This window comes from Neomonachus schauinslandi, chromosome 7 (genome assembly GCF_002201575.2).
Source record: "Neomonachus schauinslandi chromosome 7, ASM220157v2, whole genome shotgun sequence".
NCBI classification, from domain to species: domain Eukaryota; kingdom Metazoa; phylum Chordata; class Mammalia; order Carnivora; family Phocidae; genus Neomonachus; species Neomonachus schauinslandi.
The window spans coordinates 30,216,996-30,241,975 of NC_058409.1; the positions used below are offsets into that span (position 1 = coordinate 30,216,996).

At 47.0% G+C, this 24,980-nt stretch overlaps 2 protein-coding genes across 3 annotated transcripts in view; one reads left to right on the top strand and one right to left on the bottom strand.

Moving 5' to 3' along the window:
- The window catches only part of PAIP2 (poly(A) binding protein interacting protein 2), a 25,271-nt gene extending 14,013 nt beyond the window's left edge, over nucleotides 1-11,258 (top strand). Inside the window, exons 2-4 of the mRNA XM_021702187.1 lie at nucleotides 6,462-6,625; nucleotides 7,773-7,952; nucleotides 10,233-11,258. Coding sequence (XP_021557862.1) covers nucleotides 6,488-6,625; nucleotides 7,773-7,952; nucleotides 10,233-10,289 — 375 coding nt within the window. The 5' untranslated portion in view covers nucleotides 6,462-6,487 and the 3' untranslated portion in view covers nucleotides 10,290-11,258. The remainder of the gene's footprint in view (nucleotides 1-6,461; nucleotides 6,626-7,772; nucleotides 7,953-10,232) is intronic.
- Nucleotides 9,282-24,316, bottom strand: SLC23A1 (solute carrier family 23 member 1). 2 transcript variants are annotated; one of them, XM_021702188.2, is made up of 16 exons: nucleotides 24,176-24,316; nucleotides 22,950-23,011; nucleotides 22,180-22,314; nucleotides 21,577-21,734; nucleotides 20,767-20,855; nucleotides 20,535-20,602; nucleotides 20,177-20,358; nucleotides 19,945-20,065; nucleotides 19,505-19,661; nucleotides 19,051-19,198; nucleotides 18,411-18,516; nucleotides 18,094-18,223; nucleotides 17,850-17,993; nucleotides 17,297-17,392; nucleotides 13,917-14,183; nucleotides 9,282-9,747 (listed from the first exon to the last, which is right to left on the bottom strand). In XM_021702188.2, exons 1-15 carry the CDS (start codon nucleotides 24,255-24,257, stop codon nucleotides 13,936-13,938), a joined length of 1,926 nt encoding a protein of 641 aa, XP_021557863.1. In that variant the 5' UTR covers nucleotides 24,258-24,316; the 3' UTR covers nucleotides 9,282-9,747; nucleotides 13,917-13,935. The 2 variants fall into 2 exon arrangements, with proteins under 2 accessions (XP_021557863.1, XP_044772629.1); XM_044916694.1 differs by lacking the exons at nucleotides 9,282-9,747; nucleotides 24,176-24,316 and having other exon boundaries at nucleotides 13,829-14,183; nucleotides 22,950-23,107.
- Between the last annotated feature and the right edge of the window lie 664 nt (nucleotides 24,317-24,980).

Below are 24,980 nucleotides of genomic sequence, written 5' to 3' on the forward strand. Positions count from 1 at the left end.
AAGCGGGGAGAAGGATCAGAGGGAGAGGGAGAAGCAGGCTCCCCACTGAGCAGGGAGCCTGATGTGCGGGGCTCTATCCCAGGACCCCGGGACCACGACCTGAGCCGAAGGCAGACGCTCAACCAACCGAGCCGCCCAGGCGCCCCCCCAGGGATGTCTTTCTGCTTGATGTTTGTTTGTTTAGTGACTTTTCTAAACTAATTTTGTAAGAGTTTGAATTGTGTGTGTGTGGCCATTGAAGTCTCTGTTCTATTAGCTTAGAGGTCAGGTAGTTATTTAAAAGAGATTTTCAAAAAAAAAAAAAAAGATTTTCCAGGGGTACTTGGCTGGCTCAGTTGGTGGAGCGTGCAACTCTTGATCTTGGGGGTTATGAGTTCAAGCCCCTATGTTGGATGTGGAGATTACTTAAAAATAAAATCTTTTTTTTTTTTTTAAAGATCTTATTTATTTATTTGACAGAGAGAGACAAAGCGAGAGAAGGAACACAAGCAGGGGGAGTGGGAGAGGGGGAAGCAGGCTTCCCGCTGAGCAGGGAGCCCGATGCGGGGCTCGATCCCAGGACCCTGGGATCATGACCTGAGCCAAAGGCAGACGCTTAATGAACTGAGCCACCCAGGCACCCCTAAAAGAGATTTTCTTAAATACCTATAAGCAAAAAACAACTCTCCCAGTCTTTGCAGATGGGCTGTTTATGTTGAGGCATACCTTCAAAACTCAGGCAGTTTTCACGTCTTTCTTAGCCCACCCTACATATGCATAGCCTGAAGGTCAGCCAGAGATGAAAGTGTAGGGCATTCTCAGCTCTTTGCTGAGCATGCTCCCAGCACTGAACCTGCCCATAGCCTTCTAGATTCCCCAGAATATACAGGAGCTTTTCAAAGTCCTTATTCCCAAAGGATTTCCTTTACCAGTCTTTGCTCCCAGGCTTTTTGCTTTGTCTTTTGTCTGTCACAACTGTTATTCCTTGCCCTAGGTGGCTTTGGCTATTTTATTTGCCTTTAACTATTTTTAATAGATGCCAGTCCAGCACTTTAAAATGATAAATTTTATGGTATTTGAACTATATACCCCATTTTTTTTTTAAAGTAAGCATTACACCCAGCATGGGGCTTGAACTCACAACCCTGAAATTAAGAGTCACATACTTGGGGTGCCTGGATGGTGCAGTCGGTTAAGTGTCTGACTCTTGGTTTCAGCTCAGGTTGTGATTGCAGGGTCATGGGATCGAGCCCCATGTCAGGCCTAGAGTGGAATTTGAGACTCTCTCCTTCTCCCTCTGCCCCTCCCTACTGTGCGTGTGCTCTCTTGGCCACGCATGTTCTTTCTTTCTCTAAAATAAATCTTTAAAAAAAAAGTCATATGCTCCACGGACTGAGCTGACTAGGTGATCCTATACCCAATTTTTAAAAAATAGCGTAACACACAGAGGATAAAGTATAATGAGTGTGGTCCAAGAAGGGTCAAGAACAAGTCATAGAAGAAAATTTAAAATTCGATACATTGCCTTACATTAGAACTAGAACACCTTGTGTTCAATAATTGTAGGTCCATCAAAGTTCTGAAAGTAAATGATCCTTACCCCCCTGGCTTTCACTTGGCTGGCTGTAGCTGGAAATGTGATCTGGTCAGCAGTTGTTCCCTCCCTCAGTTGTCTAACACTGGTCCAGGTTTCAGTTCGTTATTCTTGGTTTCAGTTGTGATTTGTTTCCCAAATATTGCTTGATAAAGTAATTTTATTTACGGTCCTTTAGAGACTTTTTCACTAGGATCTATACCAAAGCCACTGCTTGTTTGATGAGGTGATAATGAGCAAAAAGCTGACCTACAGCCTTGTCAAACACAGGGATTGAGCCCTTTTTTGCTAAACTGTTAGGTTTTGTTACCGGTTGGCATCAAACAAAGAAGGAGGGGAGTACCCTGGGATTCTCAAACTATAGAATTTGCCGAAGCAGACTTTTCATTGTTTATAGAAGCTTGTGCTCATATATTGTATGGAAAATTTTTTTTCTTCAAAAAAATAGATTGCATTTATATGTAGATATACTTTAAGTCACTGAGGCTTATTTAAAAACAAATTTGATGTGTTTGTAGATGGACATGTCTCACACATGTGGTTGCTACTTACTCAATTCCATTTAAATATTGAATATCCCATAGTCTGCTAAACTTTGTTGTTGTTTTTTTTAACTGAAGCTGTAAGCCACTTGTTAATATTGTGGTCTTCTGAAAGGGAGGATTTAATGGGTATAAGTTGGGATAGGATACATGTTGGGAAGATAACAAAAGCTGTTATAAATTGCAGTGTCTTTGAACATAATGATCAGCTCATATGCAGAGTAAGCAAAGTTACATCCAATTGTAAAACAGGATTGACCTCTGCTTTTCGTAATATTTGAGTTTAATCTAAAATGTAATGCCTGACATATGAGAATGAGTAATTTTCTTCAGAGGAACTGATTGATCTTTAGTCAGAACTTGTTATCCAAAAAAAGGGTTTTATTTCATCCAAGATAAATGATAAATAAAAAATAACAAGGATACCATCGTCTGTTTTCTGTCCTGTCTGCTTTTATAGTGCCTCTTTTTCCTAACTCAAGTCATGTTTCATTCTACCCATACTCTGTCTCTGCCTCTCTTTCATATGTGTACAATAATAACTAGGGCAGAAGTTCTTTTTTTTTTTTTTAGGGCAGAAGTTCTTAATAATTTCTAGTTGAGGACCTCTTAACTAAAAATCTCACTACCATGATGGTATTGTAAGTAGTATTCAGTATTTCAGAATATACATATGTGTGTCAGGCTAGAAACCTCCCCCCCACTCCCAGCTTGAGAGACTAAATTCACATTATATGAACGGTGGAGTTTTTATTATACTTACATACTCTTAAGGATAAGTCCATAAAATGAATCTAAAGGAGGGGCACCTGGCTGGCTCAGTCAGTAGAGTATGCTACCCTTGATCTCAGGGTTGTGAGTTTGAGCTTCGCATTGGGCGTGGCGCCTACTTTATTTATTTTTTTAAGATTTTATTTATTTGACAGAGAGAGAGAGCGAGAGCAGAAAAACAAGCAGGGGGAGTGGGAGAGGGAGAAGCAGGCTTCCCACCGAGCAGGGAGCCCGATGAGGGGCTCGATCCCAGGACCCTGGGACCATGACCTGAGCGGAAGGCAGACGCTTAACAACTGAGCCACCCAGGTGCCCCTGGAACCTACTTAAAAAAAAAAAAAATCTAAAGGACCAGCAGTACACATAGAGCCAGCACTCCCTGAACCGTAAACCCAAGGAAAAAACTATTTGTAGTAGGAGGTTTTAGTTTTAGTGTTTTATTTGATTATGATAACTTTGGAGTAAGAAGGCCTGAAGTTTGTTTTGTTGTTACTTATTTTTGCTTTTGTTTTAGAGAGAGAGAGGGTGGGGGTGGGGGTGAGCAGAAGAGGGGAGAGAGAACTTTAAACAGGCTCCACGCCCAGCACGGAGACTGATGTGGGGCTCGATATCAAGACCCTGAGATCATCACCAGAGCCGAAATCAAGAGTCGAATGCTTAACTGACTAAGACATGCAGGTGCCCCAGGCCTTAAAGATTTTAAAACTCTATCCTCAGGGTGCATGGGTGGCTCAGTCATTAAGCATCTGCCTTCGGCTCAGATCATGAATGGGATTGAGCCCCTCATCGGGCTCCCTGCTCGGCGGGAGGCCTGCTTCTCCCTCTCCCACTTCCCCTGCTTGTGTTCCCTCTCTCGCTGTGTCTCTCTGTCAAATAAAGAAAATCTTTTTTTCTTTTTCTTTTTTTTAAAGATTTTATTTATTTATTTGACAGAGAAAGACACAGCGAGAGAGGGAACACAAACGGGGAGTGGGAGAGGGAGAAGCAGACTCCCTGCCGAGCAGGGAGCCCGATGCGGGGCTCGATCCCGGGACTCCAGGATCATGACCTGAGCCGAAGGCAGTCGCTTAACCAACTGAGCCACCCAGGCGCCCAAATAAAGAAAATCTTTAAAAAAAAGATAATAGGGGCACCTGGGTGGCTCAGTCAGTTAGGCGGCTGCCTTCGGCTCAGGTCATGATCCCACGGTCCCCGCATTGGGCTCCCTGCTCAGCAGGAAGCCTGCTTCTCCCTCTGCCTGCCACTTCCCCTGCTTGTGCTCTCTCTCTATCAAATAAATAAACAAAATATTTAAAAAATAATAATAATAATAAAACTATCCTCATATTAGGTATGCTGGTTCCTCCCTTTGGCGCCAGTCACACTGCTGTTTGATTTTATGTGCAAGTGACTCTTGTTATATGTAAACCCAATCTAGCAATTTCATACTTAAAGAATTAGTAGAATATTGTAGAATCTGAACCTTATGCTTCAAACTTTTAGCCAGCAATATATCAGCTGGGTTAGATCATGTTATCACCTGTTGAGTAGTGTATAAGAAACCAGACTACTGTATCAGATACTGCTCTGCTTTTACTCACGAAAGAAGAGATTAGGTGCGGGGCGCCTGGGTGGCTCAGTCATTAAGCGTCTGCCTTCGGCTCAGGTCATGATCCCAGGGTCCTGGGATCGAGCCCCGCATCGGGCTCCCTGCTCAGCGGGAAGCCTGCTTCTCCCTCTCCCACTCCCCCTGCTTGTGTTCCCTCTCTCACTGTGTCTCTTTCTGTCAAATAAATAAAATCTTTAAAAAAAAAAAAAATTAGGTGCTTGAGCTAGTTGGAGTCTGGTAGTTGTTTGTGGCTGTGTGGGGGCTTGCTATTGCCTTTCATGGAAAGATGTTTATTACATACTATGAGGGTAATAAAACAGTTTTAAAGGCAGTCTGTAGGGGTGCCTGGGTAGCTTAGTCGGTTAAGTGTCTGCCTTTGGCTCAGGTCATGATCCCAGGGTCCTGGGATTGTGTCCCACATTGGGCTCCCTGCTCAGTGGGGAGTCTGCTTCTCCCTCTACTCCTCCCCCCTGCTCATGATCGCTCTCTCACACTCTCTCAAATAAAAAATTTTTTTAAAGCAGTCTGTAGACACTATCTCATTTAAAAGCATGCATATTACGTAGTTTAGGTGCTTGACACTCATTGTACAGTGGACTAGTCCAGACATGGAGTAATTCAACATGGACCCAGAGATTAAGCAAATAGAGAGTATGCTATGAAGTCAAAAGATCCTGAAATAATAAAAGGGTTGCTCAGTTGGTTAAGCCTCCGACTCTTGGTTTCAGCTCAGGTCATGATCTCAGCGTTGTGAGATTGAGCTCCGCATCAGGTTCCACATTCAGCAAAGATTCTGCTTGAGATTCTTTCTCTCCCTTACCCCCTCTCCTCCCACCTCTCTCTCTCTCTCAAATAAATCCTAAAAAAATTAAAAAAAGAATAAAAGATCCAGAGCCCTCTGTACCTTGGAACTGAGGTACCAAGAGGTTATTAAAAGTGTGTTTTCGGGACGCCTGGGTGGCTCAGTCAGTTAGGCGTCTGCCTTTGGCTTGGGTCATGATCCCGGGGTCCTGAGATCGAGCCCTGCGTCGGGCTCCCTGCTCAGTGGAGAGCCTGCCTCTCCCTCTCTCTCTGCCCCTACCCTTACCCTCATGCTTGCTCTCTCACTCTCCTCTCTTTCAAATAAATAAAAAATCTTAAAAAAAAAAAAGTGTTTTCATTTGCAGTCTCTGGGCTTTTTAACACCAGGTTTTCTTTCTTTCTTTCTTTCTTTTTTTTTAAGATTTTATTTATTTATTAAAGAGAGAGAGCGCGCGAGAGCAGGAACACAAGCAGGGGGAGTGGGAGAGGGAGAAGCAGGCTTCCCGTGGAGTGGGGAGCCCGATGCGGGGCTCGATCCCAGGACCCCAGGATCATGACCTGAGCCAAAGGCAGACGCTTAACGACTGAGCCACCCAGGCGCTCCAACACCAGTTTTTAAAAGTAGAATTTGCTTTTCATAAAGTCACTTGATGACTTAAGTCTTCCATACCATGCTTGTTTTATAAAGCAAGGGATATCCAATATTTTAAAAATCAGATGATTTGGGAGTTACATTCAAGCGGTTGATTACCATCATTGACTGTCACCAAAAAATACTAGATGAATCTAGGCTGTTCTCAGCTGTTTCTTCTTCTTTTTTTTTAAAGATTTTATTTATTTGATAGAGTGAGAGAGCACAAGCAGGGGGAACAGTAGAGGGAGAGGGAGAAGCAGGTTCCCTGCCAAGCAGGGAGCCCGATGCGGGGCTCAATCCCAGGACCCTGGGATCATGACCTGAGCCGAAGGCAGACGCTTAACCATCTGAGCCACCGAGGCGCCCCTCTCAGCTGTTTCTTAAACATTAAGATCATTTGAGTAAAAACTGAAACTTCCCAATTGCTTGATTTATCATGTGCATTAATATGTCATGTGCATCTGGTACCTAACCATGATGCCTGGTGGTAATAGATGCTCATTAAGAACTGAAGGACTGACTGACAAAATTAACTATTGTTCTTCTTTGAAGGTTAAAAACGACAACTAACGCCAACCATGAAAGATCCAAGTCGCAGCAGTACTAGCCCAAGCATCATCAATGAAGATGTGATTATTAATGGTCATTCTCATGAAGATGACAATCCATTTGCAGAGTACATGTGGATGGAAAATGAAGAGGAATTCAACAGACAAGTTAGTTTTGTGTACAAACATGATCTTTCTCATAGCCCATTACAGCCCTCAATATAATTGTACTTGTCCCTGTAATGTGTTTTTCATCTGGTCCCTTATATTAGTGAAATATAGGAATTTATATGCTACCACTCCTATTTTATTTGTATGCTGAGTACTACCAGGTTTATCTGCTCACTGAAATAACTTAGGGAAATTTGCAGGGTCCCACCCCAGATAGTCTTATCCAGGAGGACTAGGGTGGAGCCTGGAAAACTTGTTTTTTAAAAGCTCCCAGATCAGGGGCGCCTGCCTGGTTTAGTTGTATGTGACTCTTGATCTCAGGTTTGTGAGTTCAAGCTGCATGTTGGGTGTAGAGAGTAATTAAAAATAAAACCGTAAAAAAAAAAAAATCTCCCAGATGGGGTTCCAGTGTGCAGTTAGGTTTGGGAACTACTGCTTGCATCGATCACATTGCACTTAAGAGAATATAAATTAGGAGCAGACAGGCATGGGTACTAGGATACAGAATTGTGCTGTTTTTTCACCTGAGGTTCTTAATTTGATAAGCCTGAAAACCTGACACCAGTGTTATCCTTAGAGAATGTTCATACATTGATGAATGTTGTCTTTTATTCCCATATTTCTGACATCTGTTTCCATCTTGTGTCTAGTTCCTCCCTGATCATGGCTTTGGTAATCAGTAGCCAGCTTGATTTCACCATATCCAGTGATGGATAGTCAAGAGTAAAAAAGTGTAGTCTTATTTCAGTGAGAATCATTTGGGCTCTTTTTGGTTTGTTTTTAATTAACCATGCCCCAACCCTACCCTCTACAGAATTTTAATCATTTTTGGGTGGGTTTAGGGTTTGTGTAGTTTTAAAATATCACAGGTAATTCTGACAAATTCCTCAATGAAAATATTCCTTTATTTATTACTTCCCCACCACCCTCAATGGAAAAAAGAATATTCTGCTAAGACAAAGACCACAAAACCCTAAACAGATATTCCCTAGTCTTACGGTAAACGTTTCTTTTTCTTGGCAGAGAAGCAGAGGAGGTTACAATATTGTGGTTTTAAGTGCTTTAATACAAGATATTTTAAGCCGTTCCTAGTGATGTCTTACCAAATGTGCTATAAATTATGCTTTATATATTATAAATCCAGATAGAAGAGGAGTTATGGGAAGAAGAATTTATTGAACGCTGCTTCCAAGAAATGCTGGAGGAAGAAGAAGAACATGAGTGGTTTATTCCAGCTCGAGATCTCCCACAAACTATGGACCAAATCCAAGACCAATTTAATGACCTTGTTATCAGTGATGGCTCTTCTCTGGAAGATCTTGTGGTAAAGTTATTTTTCATCTTTTTAAAAACTAGCTCATCTTGCCTGTAAGCGGAAAAGCCAGCAGTCATCTGTTTAAGAAGAGTTCTACATTTCTTTCCCTTTGGAAATTGTACTGCTTCTTACTATGGAAGCAGAGGCCTTCTGGTCTCCTCACTTATGACATGGAGTGACTTCTGGCAACACTCTGGGGCTAGTCTCAGACTACTAACAGACTTCTTGCCACTGCTTTTAGTTTTAATAACTGTGTTGCCCTAGGATATGTAGATGACTTAAAGCATTAATCCAAAAGAAGTATACAGTATGTCCATGTGACTTGCTTATACAAAAGTAGCTTGATGAAGAGGTTTTGCTCTTCAATTTTGCCTTAAACATTTGGCGAAATTTTCAAAATTTTATCTGAAAGGTGAAAGTTTGGATATTTTTTTTTTTCTGGCCCAAGATTTAGTTACCCTAACTCCCATTTGGAACTGGGATTTAATAGGGACTTTTATAAGCTCTTGGCAGAAAAGGAACACAAACCTATTTGCATTTTTAGCTATTCTCCATGTCTTGTTGCTGGGGATGGTATATTTGCAGTAAAAGGTTTTTTAGGAATTATGATAAATAAGCATTAGTACTGGGGTAGAACCTGATGAGTTGTTTGCTAAAATTAAGATAAAATGATTTGAAGTCCTAATGTTGACCTTTCTGACCATATTGACAATCTCTAATTGCTTTTACAAGATAATTCTCTGGAATTTACTCTTAGACTTAAGTATTTTTTGCAGTTGTCTTCTTTTCACTGTGCAGTGATTTCCTACCCTGGCGATATGTCATAATTACCTGTGAAGCATTGAAAACAAAAATAAGTCCCTCAGCTACATCCCAGACTTGCAGAATCAGTTGTCTAGGCATGTTAATATTTAAAAAGCACTGCTAGGGCATACTGGCAGCCTGCCGCATCAGGCATTTGGGAGCCACTCTTCTAAAGGGCTGTATGGAGAACATAGAAATTGACATTGTAGTATAGACTTGTTGCAGTAAATGACAGTAACCCAATTGAGCAGATGTGTGATATGAATAGTCTGTTGAGATATGCTTGCTTATGGCTACATTAGTCATTCCACAAATAACCCTGGTTGCTCTGATGAGTAAAGTCCTTTGCTGGTCATAATGTATAACTTTAATGTGGACCCAGTATTATTACCTAGAAATTGGTTTGTTCGACTTGACTTGGGCTATTTGAGATTATGTTAATTCCTTCTCATTCTTTTGTAGCTGCCAAAAGATTACACATTCAAGAACACTGCTTTTTTATTTAAACCTCACATTTTTAAAGTTTAGATACAATTCCCTTGAGAGAAGTGAGACTATGTCCTGTCCAAGGAAATGGTTGTGTATAAATTATGAAACTAAAATTAAATTATTGCTCCAACATGTTATTTAATATGCTTTGGTCTTGAAGTAAGTGATATAGGGGGTTCAGAGTCTGTCTAAAAGCCTCTCAGCATTCCTACATTTCAGGGCCTGGAATACATCTTTATTTCTTTTCATCTTTTATCAACTGTGGTGGAGGCAAATTTCCAGCTATTCTCAATATGCTGACATGTCTGCCTAGGAAAATAAAGATTTAGAGGTATAGAATAATGGCTCTTAGAGATTTTGGCCCATTCTTCCCCTAACTTAGGCAAAAAAAGAGTCCCAGAGAGAGTGACTTATCTAGGCTTTCATAGGAAGTTAGGAGCAGAGCCGAAATTTCATCTTAGGTCTTCAGATTCCCCATGTAGTTTTCTTTTCCTGTTACAAACCTTGCTTCCTGTGGGAATCAGAATACAGCAATTTTAGAAAGATAAATCCATATTTTCAGTGAGGATCATGAGCAAAATTAATCCATAAACAATTCCTCAGTCCCCTTTAATCATCATTTCAACACTTGTTTAATATGTTTGCATAGTATGAAACGGTTAAAATAAAATAACATAGTTAACAGAATTCCGTATTCTAGGACACCTTTTTAGTTTGTGTGAAGTTAGTGGGTCTGGTTACACTTAGCAAATTTAATTTCAATTCCTACTTTCTCTTTAGAAGGTGATAAGTTTTCATATAAATAAATAGTTTACATCTGATTCCTTCTTTCCCTGCTATAGATAGATTTTGGGGGTTAAGTTTAACCTTACAATCTGAGTTCTTTTGTTTTATATTTTTTGGAAGATATTTTTGCATGTGGATCTGGGTTGAATGCTTCTGAGTATTTGAAGCCATCTGTTAATGAACTTGCTTTTTTATGTACTTATTTTCCAGGTCAAGAGCAATCTGAATCCAAATGCAAAGGAGTTTGTTCCTGGGGTGAAGTACTAAAATATTTGAGTAGACGGGGCCCTCTTTTGGTGGATGTAGCACAATTTCCACACTGTGAAGGCAGTATTAGAAGACTTAATTGTAAAAGCTCTCTCTTGTCACTGTGTTACACTTATGCATTGCCAAAGTTTTGTTAGTCTTGCATGCTTAATAAAAGTGCTGAGACTGTTATTAAGTAATAAGCTGTCAAACATTTACTGAAAATAGAATTGGCCCCATGGCTTGATGTGAAGACAGCGAGGAAAGAAGCACCAGTCAAGTTGTGACAAAGCACCAAATTAAAATGACCTCTAAATCTTAGTGAATTGTCTTTTTTGAGGCTAAACTAGTCCCTTAACGGTTAGCGAACGCTTGTTAATGTCTAAACTTTATAAAAATGAGTACATTTAAATTAAGTTCTAGTTGTTAGGCATATTTCTCAGTTCAGACTTAAATTTGCATTTGTAACTATCAAAAAGGATCTCCTCTTTCTGAAGAAGGCCTTGTTAATTTGAAATAATTCTTTATAGACAAGTATATCTTTGGTTTACTGAGGTTATAAGGTAGTAATCAGATGAGAACTAGTCCTGACTTCGATGGTATTTTATCACGTAAGAAATAGTGAATTCTTCTAATGTTACATCTGAGGAAGTATGTAATTTGAGAATTGCATCTTATTCTAAGGACTCACTGCATCATAGCTATGCCTATGTGAAGTGCAACATTTGACCCACCATAATCCAACTGAACAAAGTAATGGTAACATGATTTGAGTGGTGCTTTTCCTTGCCTTGTTAACCATCACTACAATAGTCTACAGCACAACTTTTCTTTTAACAAAGCTAGAACAGTTTTGGCTTCTTAAACTTCATACTTGGGTAGGTTAAGCTGCCATACGTGTTCAGTGTGAATAGTGTTTAAGTTGAAAATATTGTAAAAAAATTATATTTTTTCAAAAATATTTAAAAAAATAAATAATAGTAGAACTGAGCTGATGGCTTGTGTTTATTGGTGCTGGAATGCAGACTCTCCTGTGGTGATTGATACTCACTTTAGTGTGGGCTCAGTACTTCAGGACAACCCTGCTGGCAAGATTTGCTGAGAGAGCAGGCTTTATTAGATTCCACAGTGTCAAGTATGTCACTATGCATGTATCTGTCCAGAATACAGCAGTAAAATAAACCCTGTATCCCCTTCTGTAACCCACCTTGATTGCCTCAGGCAGCAGTCAGTGTCAGGGCAGTTGTAGATATCCATGTTAAGAAATTTTTTGGCTGACCAGTATAATGGTAACCTTACTCTAGTATAATCGCTTTTGGCTTCTGCCCTTGATAAGCCATTGCTGGTCTGATTGGAATGGTTTGCTATTTTGATTCACCTGGACCATCTCTATTTTCCCCTCACGAGCTTATTTATAATATGTTCGTGGCTAATCTTTATTTTGGGATAGGTTGTCAACCATATAGCAATTCTCTGGTTCTGCATACTACAGTTCTGCCTCATGGCCCTACTCAGTTGTTGATAATGCCCTCTGCTTTTCTTGAGTTTGTTGGGCTCAAAATTAAAAAGGCCATGTAGTCTGTTCTGGCTCACATTATCCAGGGGCGGGGGTTGGGGGATGGTCCTTTGGTGTGCCCAGGTGCCCCAGTGTTTTTTAATAGCTCCATTAAAAGACAAACTAAACAGGTTTTTTGTTGTTGTTTTTAGTAATCTTGGGGTGCCTGGCTGGCTCAGTCAGTAGAGCATGCGTCTCTTGATCCCCATGGGCTCAAACTGACGACCCCGAGATCAAGAGTTGCATGTTCTGACAGAGCCAGCCAGGGCAACCCAAAATAGGTAGATCTTTAAGCCTTTTTTTTTTTTTTAAGATTTTATTGTTTGACAGAGAGACACAGTGAGAGAGGGAACACAAGCAGATCTTTAAGAAACTCTGAAGCAGAGATAATCCTACTTGACTTTCCTTTTTTTAAAAGATTTTATTTATTTATTTATTTATTTGACAGAGAGAGAGAGTGAGAGAGGGAACACAGGCAGGGGGAGTGGGAGAGGGAGAAGCAGGCCTCCCACGGAGCAGGGAGCCCGATGCGGGGCTCGATCCCAGGACCCTGGGACCATGACCTGAAAGGCAGACGCTTAACGACTGAGCCACCCAGGCACCCCTGGCTTTCTTTCTTTTTGGAGCCATGATACAGCCAGTCCCCTCAGTCTTTAACAGCTAAGTACCACAGGTGGCACAGCAGGCTGCCAGATGTATGAGGCTTACAGATCCTCTCTCTCTCAAGCTCAGATGGGGCAAATGGGTTCATTTCCACATACTGCCAAATTACCATAGTGCAATGTAACTGGAAGATTATAAACTTGAATTAGAGAGGCACTGTAACCTAATGATAAGAGCAAAGACTAGCCAGACTTCCTGGATGTGAATCCAGTGATCATGGACAAATCACTTAACCTTTCTGTGCCTTAGTTTCCGCCTGTTTAAAATGGTAGTATTAACAGGGGCACCTGGCTGGCTCATTTGGAAGAGCATGTGACTCTTGATCTCAGAGTTGTGAGTTTGAGCCCCATGCTCAGGGTGTAGAGATTACTAAAAAAAAAATTAAAGAGGCACCTGGCTGGCTCGGTTGGTTAGGCATCTGCCTTTGGCTCAGGCCATGATCTCGGGTTCCTGGGATTGAGCCCCGCATCAGACCCCCTGCTCAGTGGGGAGTCTGCTTCTCCCTCTGCCCCTCCCCCTGCTTGTACTCTCTCATAAATAAAATCTTAAAAAAAATTATTTTAAAACAAAAATAAACAAAAATAAAATGGCAGTAATAACTGTCTGTCTCAGGATTGTGTGATTAATTAATACACATCAAGCACTTAAGAGAGCCCCTGGCACATAGAAAATTCTGTTGAAGTAATTGTTTTTACTAAGAGAGGAGTGTTCTAGGCTTAGCTCTCATTTTGTTGGAACTTTTCTTGATTGTCAGGGAAACCTCATATTAAAACTACTTAGCTGTTTAACTGGAGAGTCAGGCATCTGCATTAGAGGTAGAGATGGAAAGTTTCAGAGCATCAGCTATTCTATTTTGAAGCCCTTTGAACAGATCATCCCATCAGGCCTATGCAGCATAGTTTTAGGGTAATTGAAGTCATCCTGTTTTGATTTTAGGGATTTTTATGTTACCACTACTGAAACAAAGCAGCATATATGAGAGAAATTTCCCTGTTCTTGTGCAGTGTATTAACCTATTTCATGTCATAAAGTGTTGTGCGTTTTTTGGTGTTTTTTGTTTTTTGTGGTTTTTTAGCATATTGGAGTACACTGATGGGGCTACCTGTGGCTAGAGTTTATGGCTCATGGGCTACAGTTGACCCGTTTCCTGCCTACTCAGAAGGCTGAAGGGGTCAGTATGTCAGCATACTTGTAACTTCCTAGTGACCCACACCAGTTAGAAAGTTCTATTCTCATTATGAAATAGGTTAAGGAATTCCACTCAAAATCCATACTTTGACTTTTTACCCAGTCTACCTTTCCCTTGAAGACAATCAAATAGGTCACAAAAATAGAAACTGAGTGGTTTTGTTTTTCTTTGGTTAAAATATAAGAATATTGTGATTTTTTTTCAACCCTCCTACAAAAGGCAGTCTTAACACACGTCCTACCTTTCCTAGGAGTAATTTTTCAGACTTTGGTGCATGCAGATCCAGTTTGTATATTTTCTGGAGTGTCTTCTGGACCTGGAAGCTGGGTTTTCGACCTTGAAGAAAATCCTTTGAAGACGGGGCAGATAGGAATGTATTTCAGAAAGGCAGTCCTTTTTACCATGCTCATCCCAATGGGGAAGTCATAGCTCTTGAGACTGGTAGACATCTCGCTGTTGGCATGGGCCCCAGCTTTCCACTGTATCAGACCTCGTTCCTCTGGGCTCCCTGAAATAGGACAGTGAGGTTATCAAGACCAGCAGCCCTCCACTACCTCCCCTCCATACCTCCATAACCTAGTCCTGAGACCGATTTCTGGAATCCATTGTCTTCATTCTCAAGTATTTTCTGGGACTGAAAGGTTACTGAATCCATGATTTCTCGGCTTTTAACTTGGCCAGAGCTCTAGGAAACCCTAAAAGATACTGGTTATAATTAGTATCTATAGTGTGCCAGTCTCTGTGCTAAGGGCTTTAATTTCATTAATTAAAAAATCAAAAAATTATCTCATTTCTTCAAAACATACCTGTGGAAGGCATATAGGCACTAACATACACATTTTTATGATGAAGAAATAGGCAGAAAGGTTAAGTAATTGTCAACTTACATCTTTAGTATGGGCCTAGCATGTGCTAAGCTGATGAGGACCAACAGTGCCCAGTCTGCTTGGGGGCAGGGAGGGCTATTTAGAAACACTATAGGGGTGCCTGGGTGGCTCAGTCGTTAAGCGCCTGCCTTCGGCTAGGGTCATGATCCCAGGGTCCTGGGATTGAGCCCCGCGTCAGGCTCCCTGCTCAGCGGGAAGCCTGCTTCTCCCTCTCCCACTCCCCCTGCTTGTGTTCCCTCTCTCGCTGTGTCTCTCTCTGTCAAATAAATAAAATCTATATAAAAAAAAAAAAAAGTCTGGAATTTATAAAAAAAAGAGACACTATAATCAGTATTACTATTCAATATTAGGATTCCATATTTGGGAAATAAACTCATTTTTATAACATAAACCTCAGAAAGTCAAGCCAAGTAAAGTCTTTGTTGGTAGTGTGGATACACAAAAGATTATTTACATCTAGGGGAATGCTCCCTCAGGTGGGGGAGGGGTGCATGAGGTCTTGGGTGTTTTTGGTTTTTTTTTTAAGATTTTATTTATTTGACAGAGACAGCGAGAGAGGGAACACAAGCAGGGGGAGTGGGAGAGGGAGAAGCAGGCTCCCCGCGGAGCAGGGAGCCTGATGTGGGACTCGATCCCAGGACCCTGGAATCATGACCTGAGCCGAAGGCAGTCGCTTAACTGACTGAGCCACCCAGGTGCCCAGGTCTGGGGTTTTCACAAGAGGGCTGGGGTGAAAGAAGATTGTTGGAGTGTAAATCTAGTGGAAAGAGGTTTCCACTAGCCCCACTAGCATTTGCTGAACTAATTTGTGATCCAAAAGTCACAAAAATAGAAACTGAGTGGTTTTGTTTTTCTCTGGTTAAAATATAAGAATATTGTGATTTTTTTTTAACCCTCCTACAAAAGACAGTCGTAACACACATCCTGCCTTTCCTAGGAGTAATTTTTCTAAGTTTGGGCTGTAGATGGGGAAAGGGCAAAAGCAAAGCAGCCCATCAGTAAAATGCCCATCACACAGAAGAAAGTGTGTGATTCCATGATGAAGGACTGGCTTCTGATTTAGCCAGACCTGGGTGTGAATTCAGGTTGGGTGACCTTAGGCAAGTTACTTGACCGCTCTGAGCTTCAGATTTCTCATCCATGCACATTGAAGGACTACTGAAGATTATGTGGCACAACATACATGATGATCCTTGGCAGAGATGGTTGCTGATAGGCTGTTGCATTGAAGGATGGAGATGTGAAGAACTCAGTAAAGCAGTAAGGCTCTTAACATCTGGGTAGCTTAATCCAGCTATCTAGATCACAAAGAAGCCCCTCTGTATACAGCTGTCCACCTGATGCCTTCCATTTTCCCAGATTCCCTGAGCATTGAGACTGCCACGTCCTTGTCTCTGGTCCGCAGCCTGGGTTCCTCTCACTGGGGAAGGGCAGGTACCTCCCATTAGTCCATGGGGTAGCTGCTACCAAGAGTTCTCATGTCATCTTATGCTAAAATCCCTAAAAGGGCCCTGGCAGGGCGCCTGGGTGGCTCAGTTGTTAAGCGTCTGCCTTCGGCTCAGGTCATGAACCCAGGATCTTGGGATTGAGCCCTGCATCGGGCTCCCTGCTCCACGGGAAGCCTGCTTTCCCTCTCCCACTCCCCCTGCTTGTGTTCCCTCTCTCGCCGTGTCTCTCTCTGTCAAACACACAAAATCTTTAAAAAAAAAAAAAAAAAAAAGGGCCCTGGTACCTAGGCCCTTCCTGCCCATGCTCCAGCCCTGCAGCTGTGTTTAGGCTGGTAAGTGGGGAATGGAGGGCCATCATCCTGGTACTCCCATCCCTCCTCTCCCTGGACTGATGCAATCTTTAACCTCTGCCCCCACAGAGCTTTCCCTGATCTTCCAGGTCCCCTGAAACCCTCCAACAGAGGCAGTATGGTGCAGTGGCTGGGACACAAGCCATAGACTGCATCCAATGGACTTAGTTAAAATCTCAGATTTGCAACCTTTTAAATCTGCAAATGTGAACTTCGGTGGGTCACTTAACCTCTCTAATTCTGTCTCCTTGTGAAATGGTGTTGACAGTCTCTGCCTAACAGGATAGTTTTTGAGAATTACGCGAGACCTAAAGTTTCATTCCAGACCTACAGTAAATGTTTGGTAAATGTTAACTATGCTTGTTACTCATTAGAACATGAAAAACTCGTTACTCGTTAATACAACTGGTGGCATTTAGTTTTTATATTTTACAGGGCACCTGAACATGGGCCAGGAGCATTCTCAGGGGCCCACGCTAAGTATCCTCCACAATCCCTGCAAAAAACCCCGATTCCAAAGAGAATGTTAGGGGCTCTCCTAGTAGTCAAGTGGGACAGGTTGCTGGCATATTTGGAGTGGGTTTTGCCACCCAAACTACTGCTTCATTTGTATCTGGTCTAATGGAAGAAAGCAAAGGCTCCCAAAGGCACCCTTCCACTTGGTGGCTATCAAGAAATGGAGAGGAAACAACCCACAGGGCCTGGGAAAGACTCCCCTAGACCCACCCTCTTCAAGCCCTATAGGGCATGTCTGTGCCTCTGTCCCACCAGTGTGTCTCCAGCCAGTGGGCACTCCGCCAGCCCAAGTGTCCCTGCTTCTCCTTGCAGGGCCTGCATTGCCTGGGTGCTGGCCACACTTCTGGTTGAGGGGCCATGTGTCAGAGTGCAGATGAGCCCAGCCTAGTCCTGTGTGCCCCTCCCGGGGCTGACCCATACCTGGCACTGTGTTGTCCAGTATGAAAGCGAGACACCCACCCACGAACATCTCTGTGGTCAGCAGCACCGTCAGAATCTGGTCCACTTCAGGAATGCCTGTGGAATAGGCCAAGGGCCAATGGGCATCTTGGTGTGGTCTGGAGACAGAGCCCAGGGACTTTGTTCCCACTTGTGCAGCTTGTTGACTTCTTTGAGCAGGCATGGTGAAGAAACGGTACAAATCCCAACGTTCACACCTATAATCCCAGTTTCGTTGTCTTGGGACACATCATTTAACTTCCCGGAGCCTCACTTTCCTCCTCTGTAGAGAGGACGGTAGTATCTGTCTCTGGACGCTGTTGTGCATGTTAAATGAGCACATGTAAAGCTCCACGCCTGTCCCTAAAAAGTGTCTCCGTCAAGGACAGCTGCTAATTCGCTTCTCCGCTTCTGCTTCACACCCAAAGTTGGCCAGGATTTGTGGCTCAGTTGTAGGGTGCCTTTGAGGGAGGGAGCCGTGCCCAGAGCCCACCACGCATCCCCCAGCCCCGGACATTCGGACTCGCAGAGGTACCTGTGTTGATGGCGCCGGGGTTGGACTCCAGGTAATTGGGCAGCGTGAGCCCGAAGAACATGGAAAATCCGAGCACGAACAGGTTGCGGGAGGAGTTCATGTCCACGAACTGCAGGTTGGACAGCCCCACAGCCGTAATCATGCCTGAGGGCGCAGGGTTAACCGCTGGAGCTGCCGCGCGGGCCGGGCGGGCTCCACCACTCCCAGACCGCACGGACACCCCCGGCCCGCACGCGGCACTCACCGAAAAGGGTGCAGAACATGCCTCCCAATATGGGGTCAGGGAGCGAAGCAAAAAGGGCGGTGAACTTGCCAATCGTGCCCAGCACTAGCATGATGCCCGCACCATACTGCACCACGCGCCGGCTGCCTACCTGCAGGGGAGCCGGGAGGGGGGCGGGGTTAGGCCCTGGGAGCGGAGCTGGGCGGCGGGGGGGCCCTGTTACGAAAGCGAGCACAAAGGAGCCCAGGCTCCTTGCGGGGTAGGACCATTCAGAGACGGGGTGTGGCTGCGGCCGGAGGAATGGAGGTGGGGCTTTGTGCGGCTCTGGCTTGTGGCACCTTGGTAATCCCCAGGACGCCGATGTTGGGGCTCGATGAGGTGGACCCGTTGCCTGTGCCCAACAGCCCCGCGATAATGCAGCAGATGCCTTCGGTGAAGATGCCCCTGTAAGGAAAGGGCGCGTTGGGGGCTTGGTCCAGCCCCTGCCTTGGCTTGGGTCCCCCCCCACCCTAGGTGGGCTGCTCGCCTTCTTGGGGACTGTGCAAGCTGCAACTCTCTGTCCTAGTACTCCCCACTCCAGGCCAGAGGGAGGTCTGGGAGCCAAGAGCCCACGTCCAAGCGCTAGTCCCAGTGCCCCAGAACTTGTTCCCTTAGGTGACCCTGGGCTTCAATTTCCTCATCTGTAAAATGGGGATAAGGGTACCTGTCTCACAGAGTCCCTAGCAGACTGCATAAGAGAATGCACATGGAGGGCCAGGCATGTTGAAGACTGTCAGCAACCATAGTTTCCCTTAGGCTTCATTATCTCAGCGACTCAAACACTCAGACTGAATGATGAGAGCATCCCCATTTCATAAGTATGGAGAACGAGGTCTGGACAGTCCAAGTCCACACCTTTGGGACTCAACCCTGTCCCTACATTTGCTTTCTGAGTGGCCCCTGAGAAGATCCGATACAGAAGAGGGCAGGTGGCCATACCTGTTGATGGCATGTACTGGAGGGGGTGGGGCGCCAGCCAGGCGGGCACAAGCATAGTAATCTCCGATGGACTCAATGATGCCCGCCACTGTGGCACTGAACATTCCCAGGACAGCAGCCGCAGTCACCGTGGGCAGGCCCCACTGACCTGGATTGGGGCGTGATAGCGTGGATGCAATGTCGCTGGGTGGGCCAGGGAGGGGACTAGGCAGTTCGTGGGGGTGAGAGTGGGGGTGAAGGGACCTCGAGCTGGGGCAGGAGCTCTACACTTGTGGGAGCATATTTGGGATCACTTGGAGTCGTGAAGCTGGAGTGAGGCTTTGAGGAAAACACTCTGCCTGGCCCACTAGAAATGTACATGTAATGCCAATTATATCGTCAGCGGGATTGGTATCATCGGGGGCCTTGTAGATGGTCTCAGCTGGAGGCAGAGGGGGCCAGTGGGGTGGCTCACAGGGGTAGGGGATGCGGATCCAGGGCGCAATAGCCATGATATCCCCTCGTGCGTCCGTCCGTGCCTGGAAGCCGTAAGCTGTGGGGTCTGAGGGCAGCACATTCGCCAGGGTCAGGACATAGCAGAGTAGCCACACAGTCATGATGGCCAGCACAATCTGAAGTGGGGTGGGGTGGGGGCAGCACTGAGGGCCCTGGAGGTCTGGTCCAGCCAACCAGCCCCTACCTCAGCCCCAGCCTCTGCCACAACCCCAGCTGCAGCCTTCACCCCTGCCCGAGCTCAAGCCTGGGCCCCAGTACCTGCTCTAGCCCCTGACTGGGACCTTATCTGTGCTCTGGCTCTAGCTCTTCTGGGGTCCCGGACCTGCCCCCAACCTTTGCCCTGGACACAGGTCCAGCCCCTGCCCTAGTCCCAGCCCCAGCCGCCTGTCAGCTCCTCACTGGAAACATCTTGAAGATCTGGATGCGGAAGAGAGTCAGGCCCTTGCCCCAGCGGTAGACAGGCAGCAGGAAGGTGAAGTTACGCAGGTACTGGGAGAAGAGGACGATCAGGAGAATGGAACTGGGGGCAGAGGCACAAAGGAAAGATGGCTGGTAGGCTGGGCTAGGGACAGGACATGAAGGGGGTGAAAGGGCAGAGGCTGGGCAAGGATCAGGCCTGGTGCCTGCTCACCAAGCTGAGATGCCCCAGTGGGAGCCAGCTCGGTCACCAGCAGCTTGGAAGACAGAGAGGCCAATGAGGGAGACAGTGGGGGTGACCGTGAGAGGTCCTATGTAGCTGAGCAGGGCCCCAGGCAGCCCCATCAGCCCGATCACCACCTCCACTGTGCTGGACACCATGATTGCACCCTGGACCTAGAAAAGCAAAGATCAGCTGTAAGTCCCTATGTAGAGTCTATCACCTCTACATTAAAAAAAAAAAAAAAAAGCTCCTGGACTGCCTCCTTGAATCCCCCAACTCAGCAGTGGCTCCCCTCCCATCTAGCCCCCTCCTTAAGTCCAGGTCTCTTCTACCCCAGGTGCAAGCCCACCTCTCGTATCCGTGGGTGCCAGATATGAGAGGTGTTCAGGGGAAGACTCCAGTTACCGTAGATCTCCTCTGGGAGCAGAGACAGGGACACACACATGGCCAGGGAACAGAGACAGAGAGGAAGAGAAGATGCTGCCATGAATGCACCCCAGTGTCTGGACTTGGGACAGTTGTCCAGACTTCCAGGCTCCTGGGCCTCCCCTCTCCAGCACAGCCCCCAGAAGTGTGCCCACCTTCTGGGGGGCATTTCCATCTCTCCAGGGCCAGGATGGCTTTGGCTGGGACCAGAAATGCAAAGGCGCTGGCCTGGAACAGCGGCAGCCTGGAAGAAGAGGCACAGAGCGGCAGGGGTGGGGTCAGGGGTGGGCAGGGACACAGAGACAGGAGAGATGGAGACAGAGGGCACCGAGAGAAGGAGACAGAATCACACCCAGAGGCAGAGAAACAGAGGGACAAGGGACAGGGCAGAGCTAAGAGAAGTCACTGCAGCCCCAGGCAGGACTCCGTGAATTTTGGGGGCCCAAGGAAGAAAACAAATAGAGTCCCTGCCTCACAACCTTCCCCCCTTTCCTTCTCAGCCCCAGCTCCCGCACTGTGAGGAGCCCCGTGCAAGGAAGTAGACAGCTCAGCTCTTGCATCCAAGCTCCACTCACAACCTTCCTCCATCCTCCCACCACACAACCGTTTTTTGGCCACCCAAGCCTTGAGCTGTGCGCTCGGGGGCAGGGGGCCCCCAGGAGGATGGGCCGTTGAGGAAGCTCACACACAGCCTAAAAGCCGGGAGTGGGTGATTCTGATCACTCAGAGTAGGGCCTAACAGGGGGAGAGCCCAGCTAAGGGTACATTCCCTTAAAGCCACCGACTCCTTGTCTTTGGGGAGCCTCAGGGGCCCAAGGTAGGATCCCAGCTGCCTGGCTCTAAGGCTGGCTTGGGAGTAGGAGTAGCAGGTGGGGGAAGATAGCAGCTCCCCCCTCCCCAGAAGCGCCCTCAGAGAAACCACCTGGTCCTGCGGTGTGGCTCACAGGTGGGGGCAGGCAGCTCACCGGATTCCCAGTGTGCTCTGGATGAGGGTGGTGATGCCCACGCAGGTGAAGATGGTACCGATGAGCTGGCTGACCATGTGCTGGTCCCGGCCCACGCACAGCGCCTCAGCCAGAAGGAAGGGCACAGCGATGGTGCCACTGAAGCATGTCAAATAATGCTGGGCGGGGGGGAGGGTGTGAGGCGGCTCACAGGCAAACAGGGGCACCCTAACGATCCTCATGCCTGCCTCAGGGGGCCTGAACCCCTGCTGCCCCTGGCAGGGTGCTCACCCAGGCCTGATACTCGCACAAGGGAGTCCCAGAGAGCTACTGTTCACCTCTCTCTTTGGGGTACTAATCTGCCCCCAAGTTCTTCCTGTGGCTTCTCTGGAGTGGGTCCTTTCCCTGTGACTGACATTCTGCCTGGCAGGTGACACATATGCCCGGGGATAATCTCTCAGGCCCCATCAGACGCCCCCTCCCACCCCAGCTCCGTGACAGTCACTGTTGTTGACCTTAGGTTTCTCTTCCTGTTACCCAAGATAAACTTGTTGGCTAGGAAGGGGGGTGGGATCCTGGGGAGCATGCACAGTGGGGGTGGGGAGGCCCTGCAGGGAAACCCACCTGGAAGCCCAGCAGAATACACAGGTACCAGGGTGGCACATCCTCAATCTTGTACAACATGTCAAACGTGGGCTCTCTGGGCAGGGACACCGTGGGATCCCTCGTGGAGTTCCCTGCGGAGCCCAGGGACTCCTGCTAGGGCAGCAGAGAGAAGTAACTCAGGGTGGAGGGTTGGGCACCAACCAAGTGCATTCTGCCCCAGAAGCAATCAAATGGCCTGAGTGGCCTGTCAGATCCTCACAACAGTGTCCGAGCCCCACCCTCCCTCCCGGTTCATCCACCCAGCTGTCTCTCAGTCTGGCCACCCTTGGCTCCCTCCTCACGTTCCTTTGTGCAGGGATGAGTCCTCTGTGCTGGCTCCTGGAGGCCTTGGGACTGAGGCATTCTGGCCAAGGGGATGGGCCCCTAAGTCAGAAGGCCCCAAGGGGCAACAGGAGGCGGGCCAAGAGGGCTGAAGTCCGTGGACAGGCCCTCTTGGGCATACTCTGGTCCTACCCTTGCCACTTGGGGTTCCTTGGGGTTGCCCTGGGGGTGGGGTAGGTGGTCCCTGCTGACCCTCAAGCTGGAGTCAGCCAGTCCCAAGGCTGACAACTGCACCCTCACTGCCACCCACACCCCATCCCCCAGTTGCTACTTTCAGCCTGGGATAGTCACTTTCAATCAAGTTCATCAGAACTTGTGTCTCTGCCTTCCCAGGGGGAAGACATGAGCCGGCCCTCTAGCCCCCACCCAACCCTGCCCCCACCCAGCTCCCACCCATTCCCCAGCACCTGTGTCTGGCCCTCCAGGTTCTCCTGGGCCCTCATCTTTGGGGCACAGGTGTGAGCGGTTCCTGAGGAAAAGAGGGGTTGGCTTTACGAAGGCCAAGGAGGACTTTAGTCCGCACATCAGACATTGTTCGAAGTAAATCTGTAACCAGATCCACAGCCCTGATTGCGAAAGGCAGACCTGGGCAGAGGTAACATATTAACTCCGGCCCGAGTGGTAAAGGCCACCTGAGCCTCGGTCACATTTCCCTCCCCAGCATGCGCCCTTCCCTGCCTGCGCCTGAGCCCGGCATGGGACCTGGTCTTGTTTCCAAGAGAGGGCCAGGGTGGAGGTGACGACAGACACCAAGCCCCGGGTGACGGGGAAGAGAATGGCAGTGGCCCTTAATAGATCACACTCTGAATGAGACTCTTCCCCACTTTTTAATAACAAGTTAATCATTATCCTCATCAAAGTCACTCTCCTTAATGAGGAATGACTGCATGCCCAGCAACTGCTATGTATTCCCGTGCTTAACCCCAGGCCTTAGGCGGTGGTAACCTCTTTTACTGCTGAGGAAACAGATCTAGGAGATGTGATCTGACCGAGGCCATATAGGTAGCAAGATTTTAGAACATCATTCCAAAAACTCAGGTTAGCCTGAACTCCTGAGTGCATGCTATAAACAGCCAATAGATTCAATAAAGGGCTGCCTTTCCCACATGGCCAAGTACGCTCAGTGTCACAGAGGCACAAAACAGAGGGGCTGCTGCAGGAGAAGCTGCCCAGGCTGGCCCAGCCTTGCCTGTTCCCTGTATCAGGACAACGATCTCCTCCACCACCACCCCCCCGCCCCACATCAGGACTGGCTACATAATCTGCAGGACCCAGTGCACAATGAAAATTTGGGGCCCCCATTCCAAAAGTATTATGGATTTTTTTTTTTGTTTAGTATTATGAATTTTGATACAGCAACAGCAGAGTATTAAACCAGATCAAACCAAACTTTTCTAAGCACAGGGCCCTGTGTGAGTGCCTGTCCTACGGCCGCTGAAGCCTGCCCTGGACTCAGCCTGTCTTTTCCTCTGGGCAGGCCCTCTGGCCTGGCCATGGGGCCCAGAGCTGGCTGAAGGGGCCTGGGGAGGTTCCGAGGAGCTGGGGCTCCTTAGCTGGTGAGGATTAGGCCTAAGGTTCCTGGTTCTGCTCCCCTCTGTGCTGCCCCAGGCCCAGCCCGCCAGGGCCCACCTACTTCTCGGTTGTTGGGCCCACGGCCAGGCCCTGCTCCAAGGGCCCACAGGCAGCCGGGCTCTCCAGCTGGGCAGGAGTTTCATGCTACAGCCGTGCGTCCGTCCGCCTGTCCAACCTCCAGCTCGTCTCCTGTCTGCCTATCTCCTGCTCTACTTCCTTGGCTCCTGCTCCGGGGTGTCCCAAAGTCGTCTGACCAGTTCGAAGCTTCGGAACTGCTCCTTAGCACTTGCCTCCCCACCCCTCTCCACCCCAGTACTCCCCAGGGATCTGAGCTCCACCCCTTACATTTATGTGCACAGTCCCATAGACATTCAATTCAACCCAAACCATATGCCATCCACATAGAGATGGGGCAGCTACGTTGCACATGGTTTCAGATGCACAAACAAATGGACCTACAACACCCAGACTGTGCTGCAGAGTGTGTCTAAATCACTCCATATAAACACAGAGCCACACAGGTCCTTGTCACACGCTCCCATCTCCACACCCAACACTACTGAGCTCACTGGGTTCCTTGGGCCCTGGCTCTCTTCCCGAAGACGAGGGGTTCTCTCCTGGGGCGAAGGCCAGGAAGGAGGGGCCTCTGGCAGGTAGGGACCAAGTAATGGAATGTAAGGGGCCAGGCTTCAGTACAGCTCACGGACATTGGAGGGGTCAGGGCCTGCCTGGAGCACCCCTATTTCTCCAGCAACAACTGCCCCCACCCCCAGAATCTGAGTCCCCTCCCAGCCCTGCCACTACTCAGCCTGGGACTTGGCCTGAGCACCTCTTTTCTTTTCTTTCTTTCTCTCTCTCTTTCTTTC

What these genes read in the sequence shown, in the direction of transcription:
- SLC23A1 (XM_021702188.2), bottom strand. Translation starts at nt 24,257, where the DNA reads ATGAAACTCCTGCCCAGCTGGAGAGCCCGGCTGCCTGTGGGCCCTTGG. An exon ending in ATGGAAATGCCCCCCAGAAG is followed by an intron (nt 20,603 to 20,766) that starts GTGGGCACACTT and finishes CTCTGCTCCCAG; the next exon opens with AGGAGATCTACGGTAACTGG. An exon ending in GCGTCCTGGGGATTACCAAG is followed by an intron (nt 18,224 to 18,410) that starts GTGCCACAAGCC and finishes GCTCCCCTGCAG; the next exon opens with GTAGGCAGCCGGCGCGTGGT.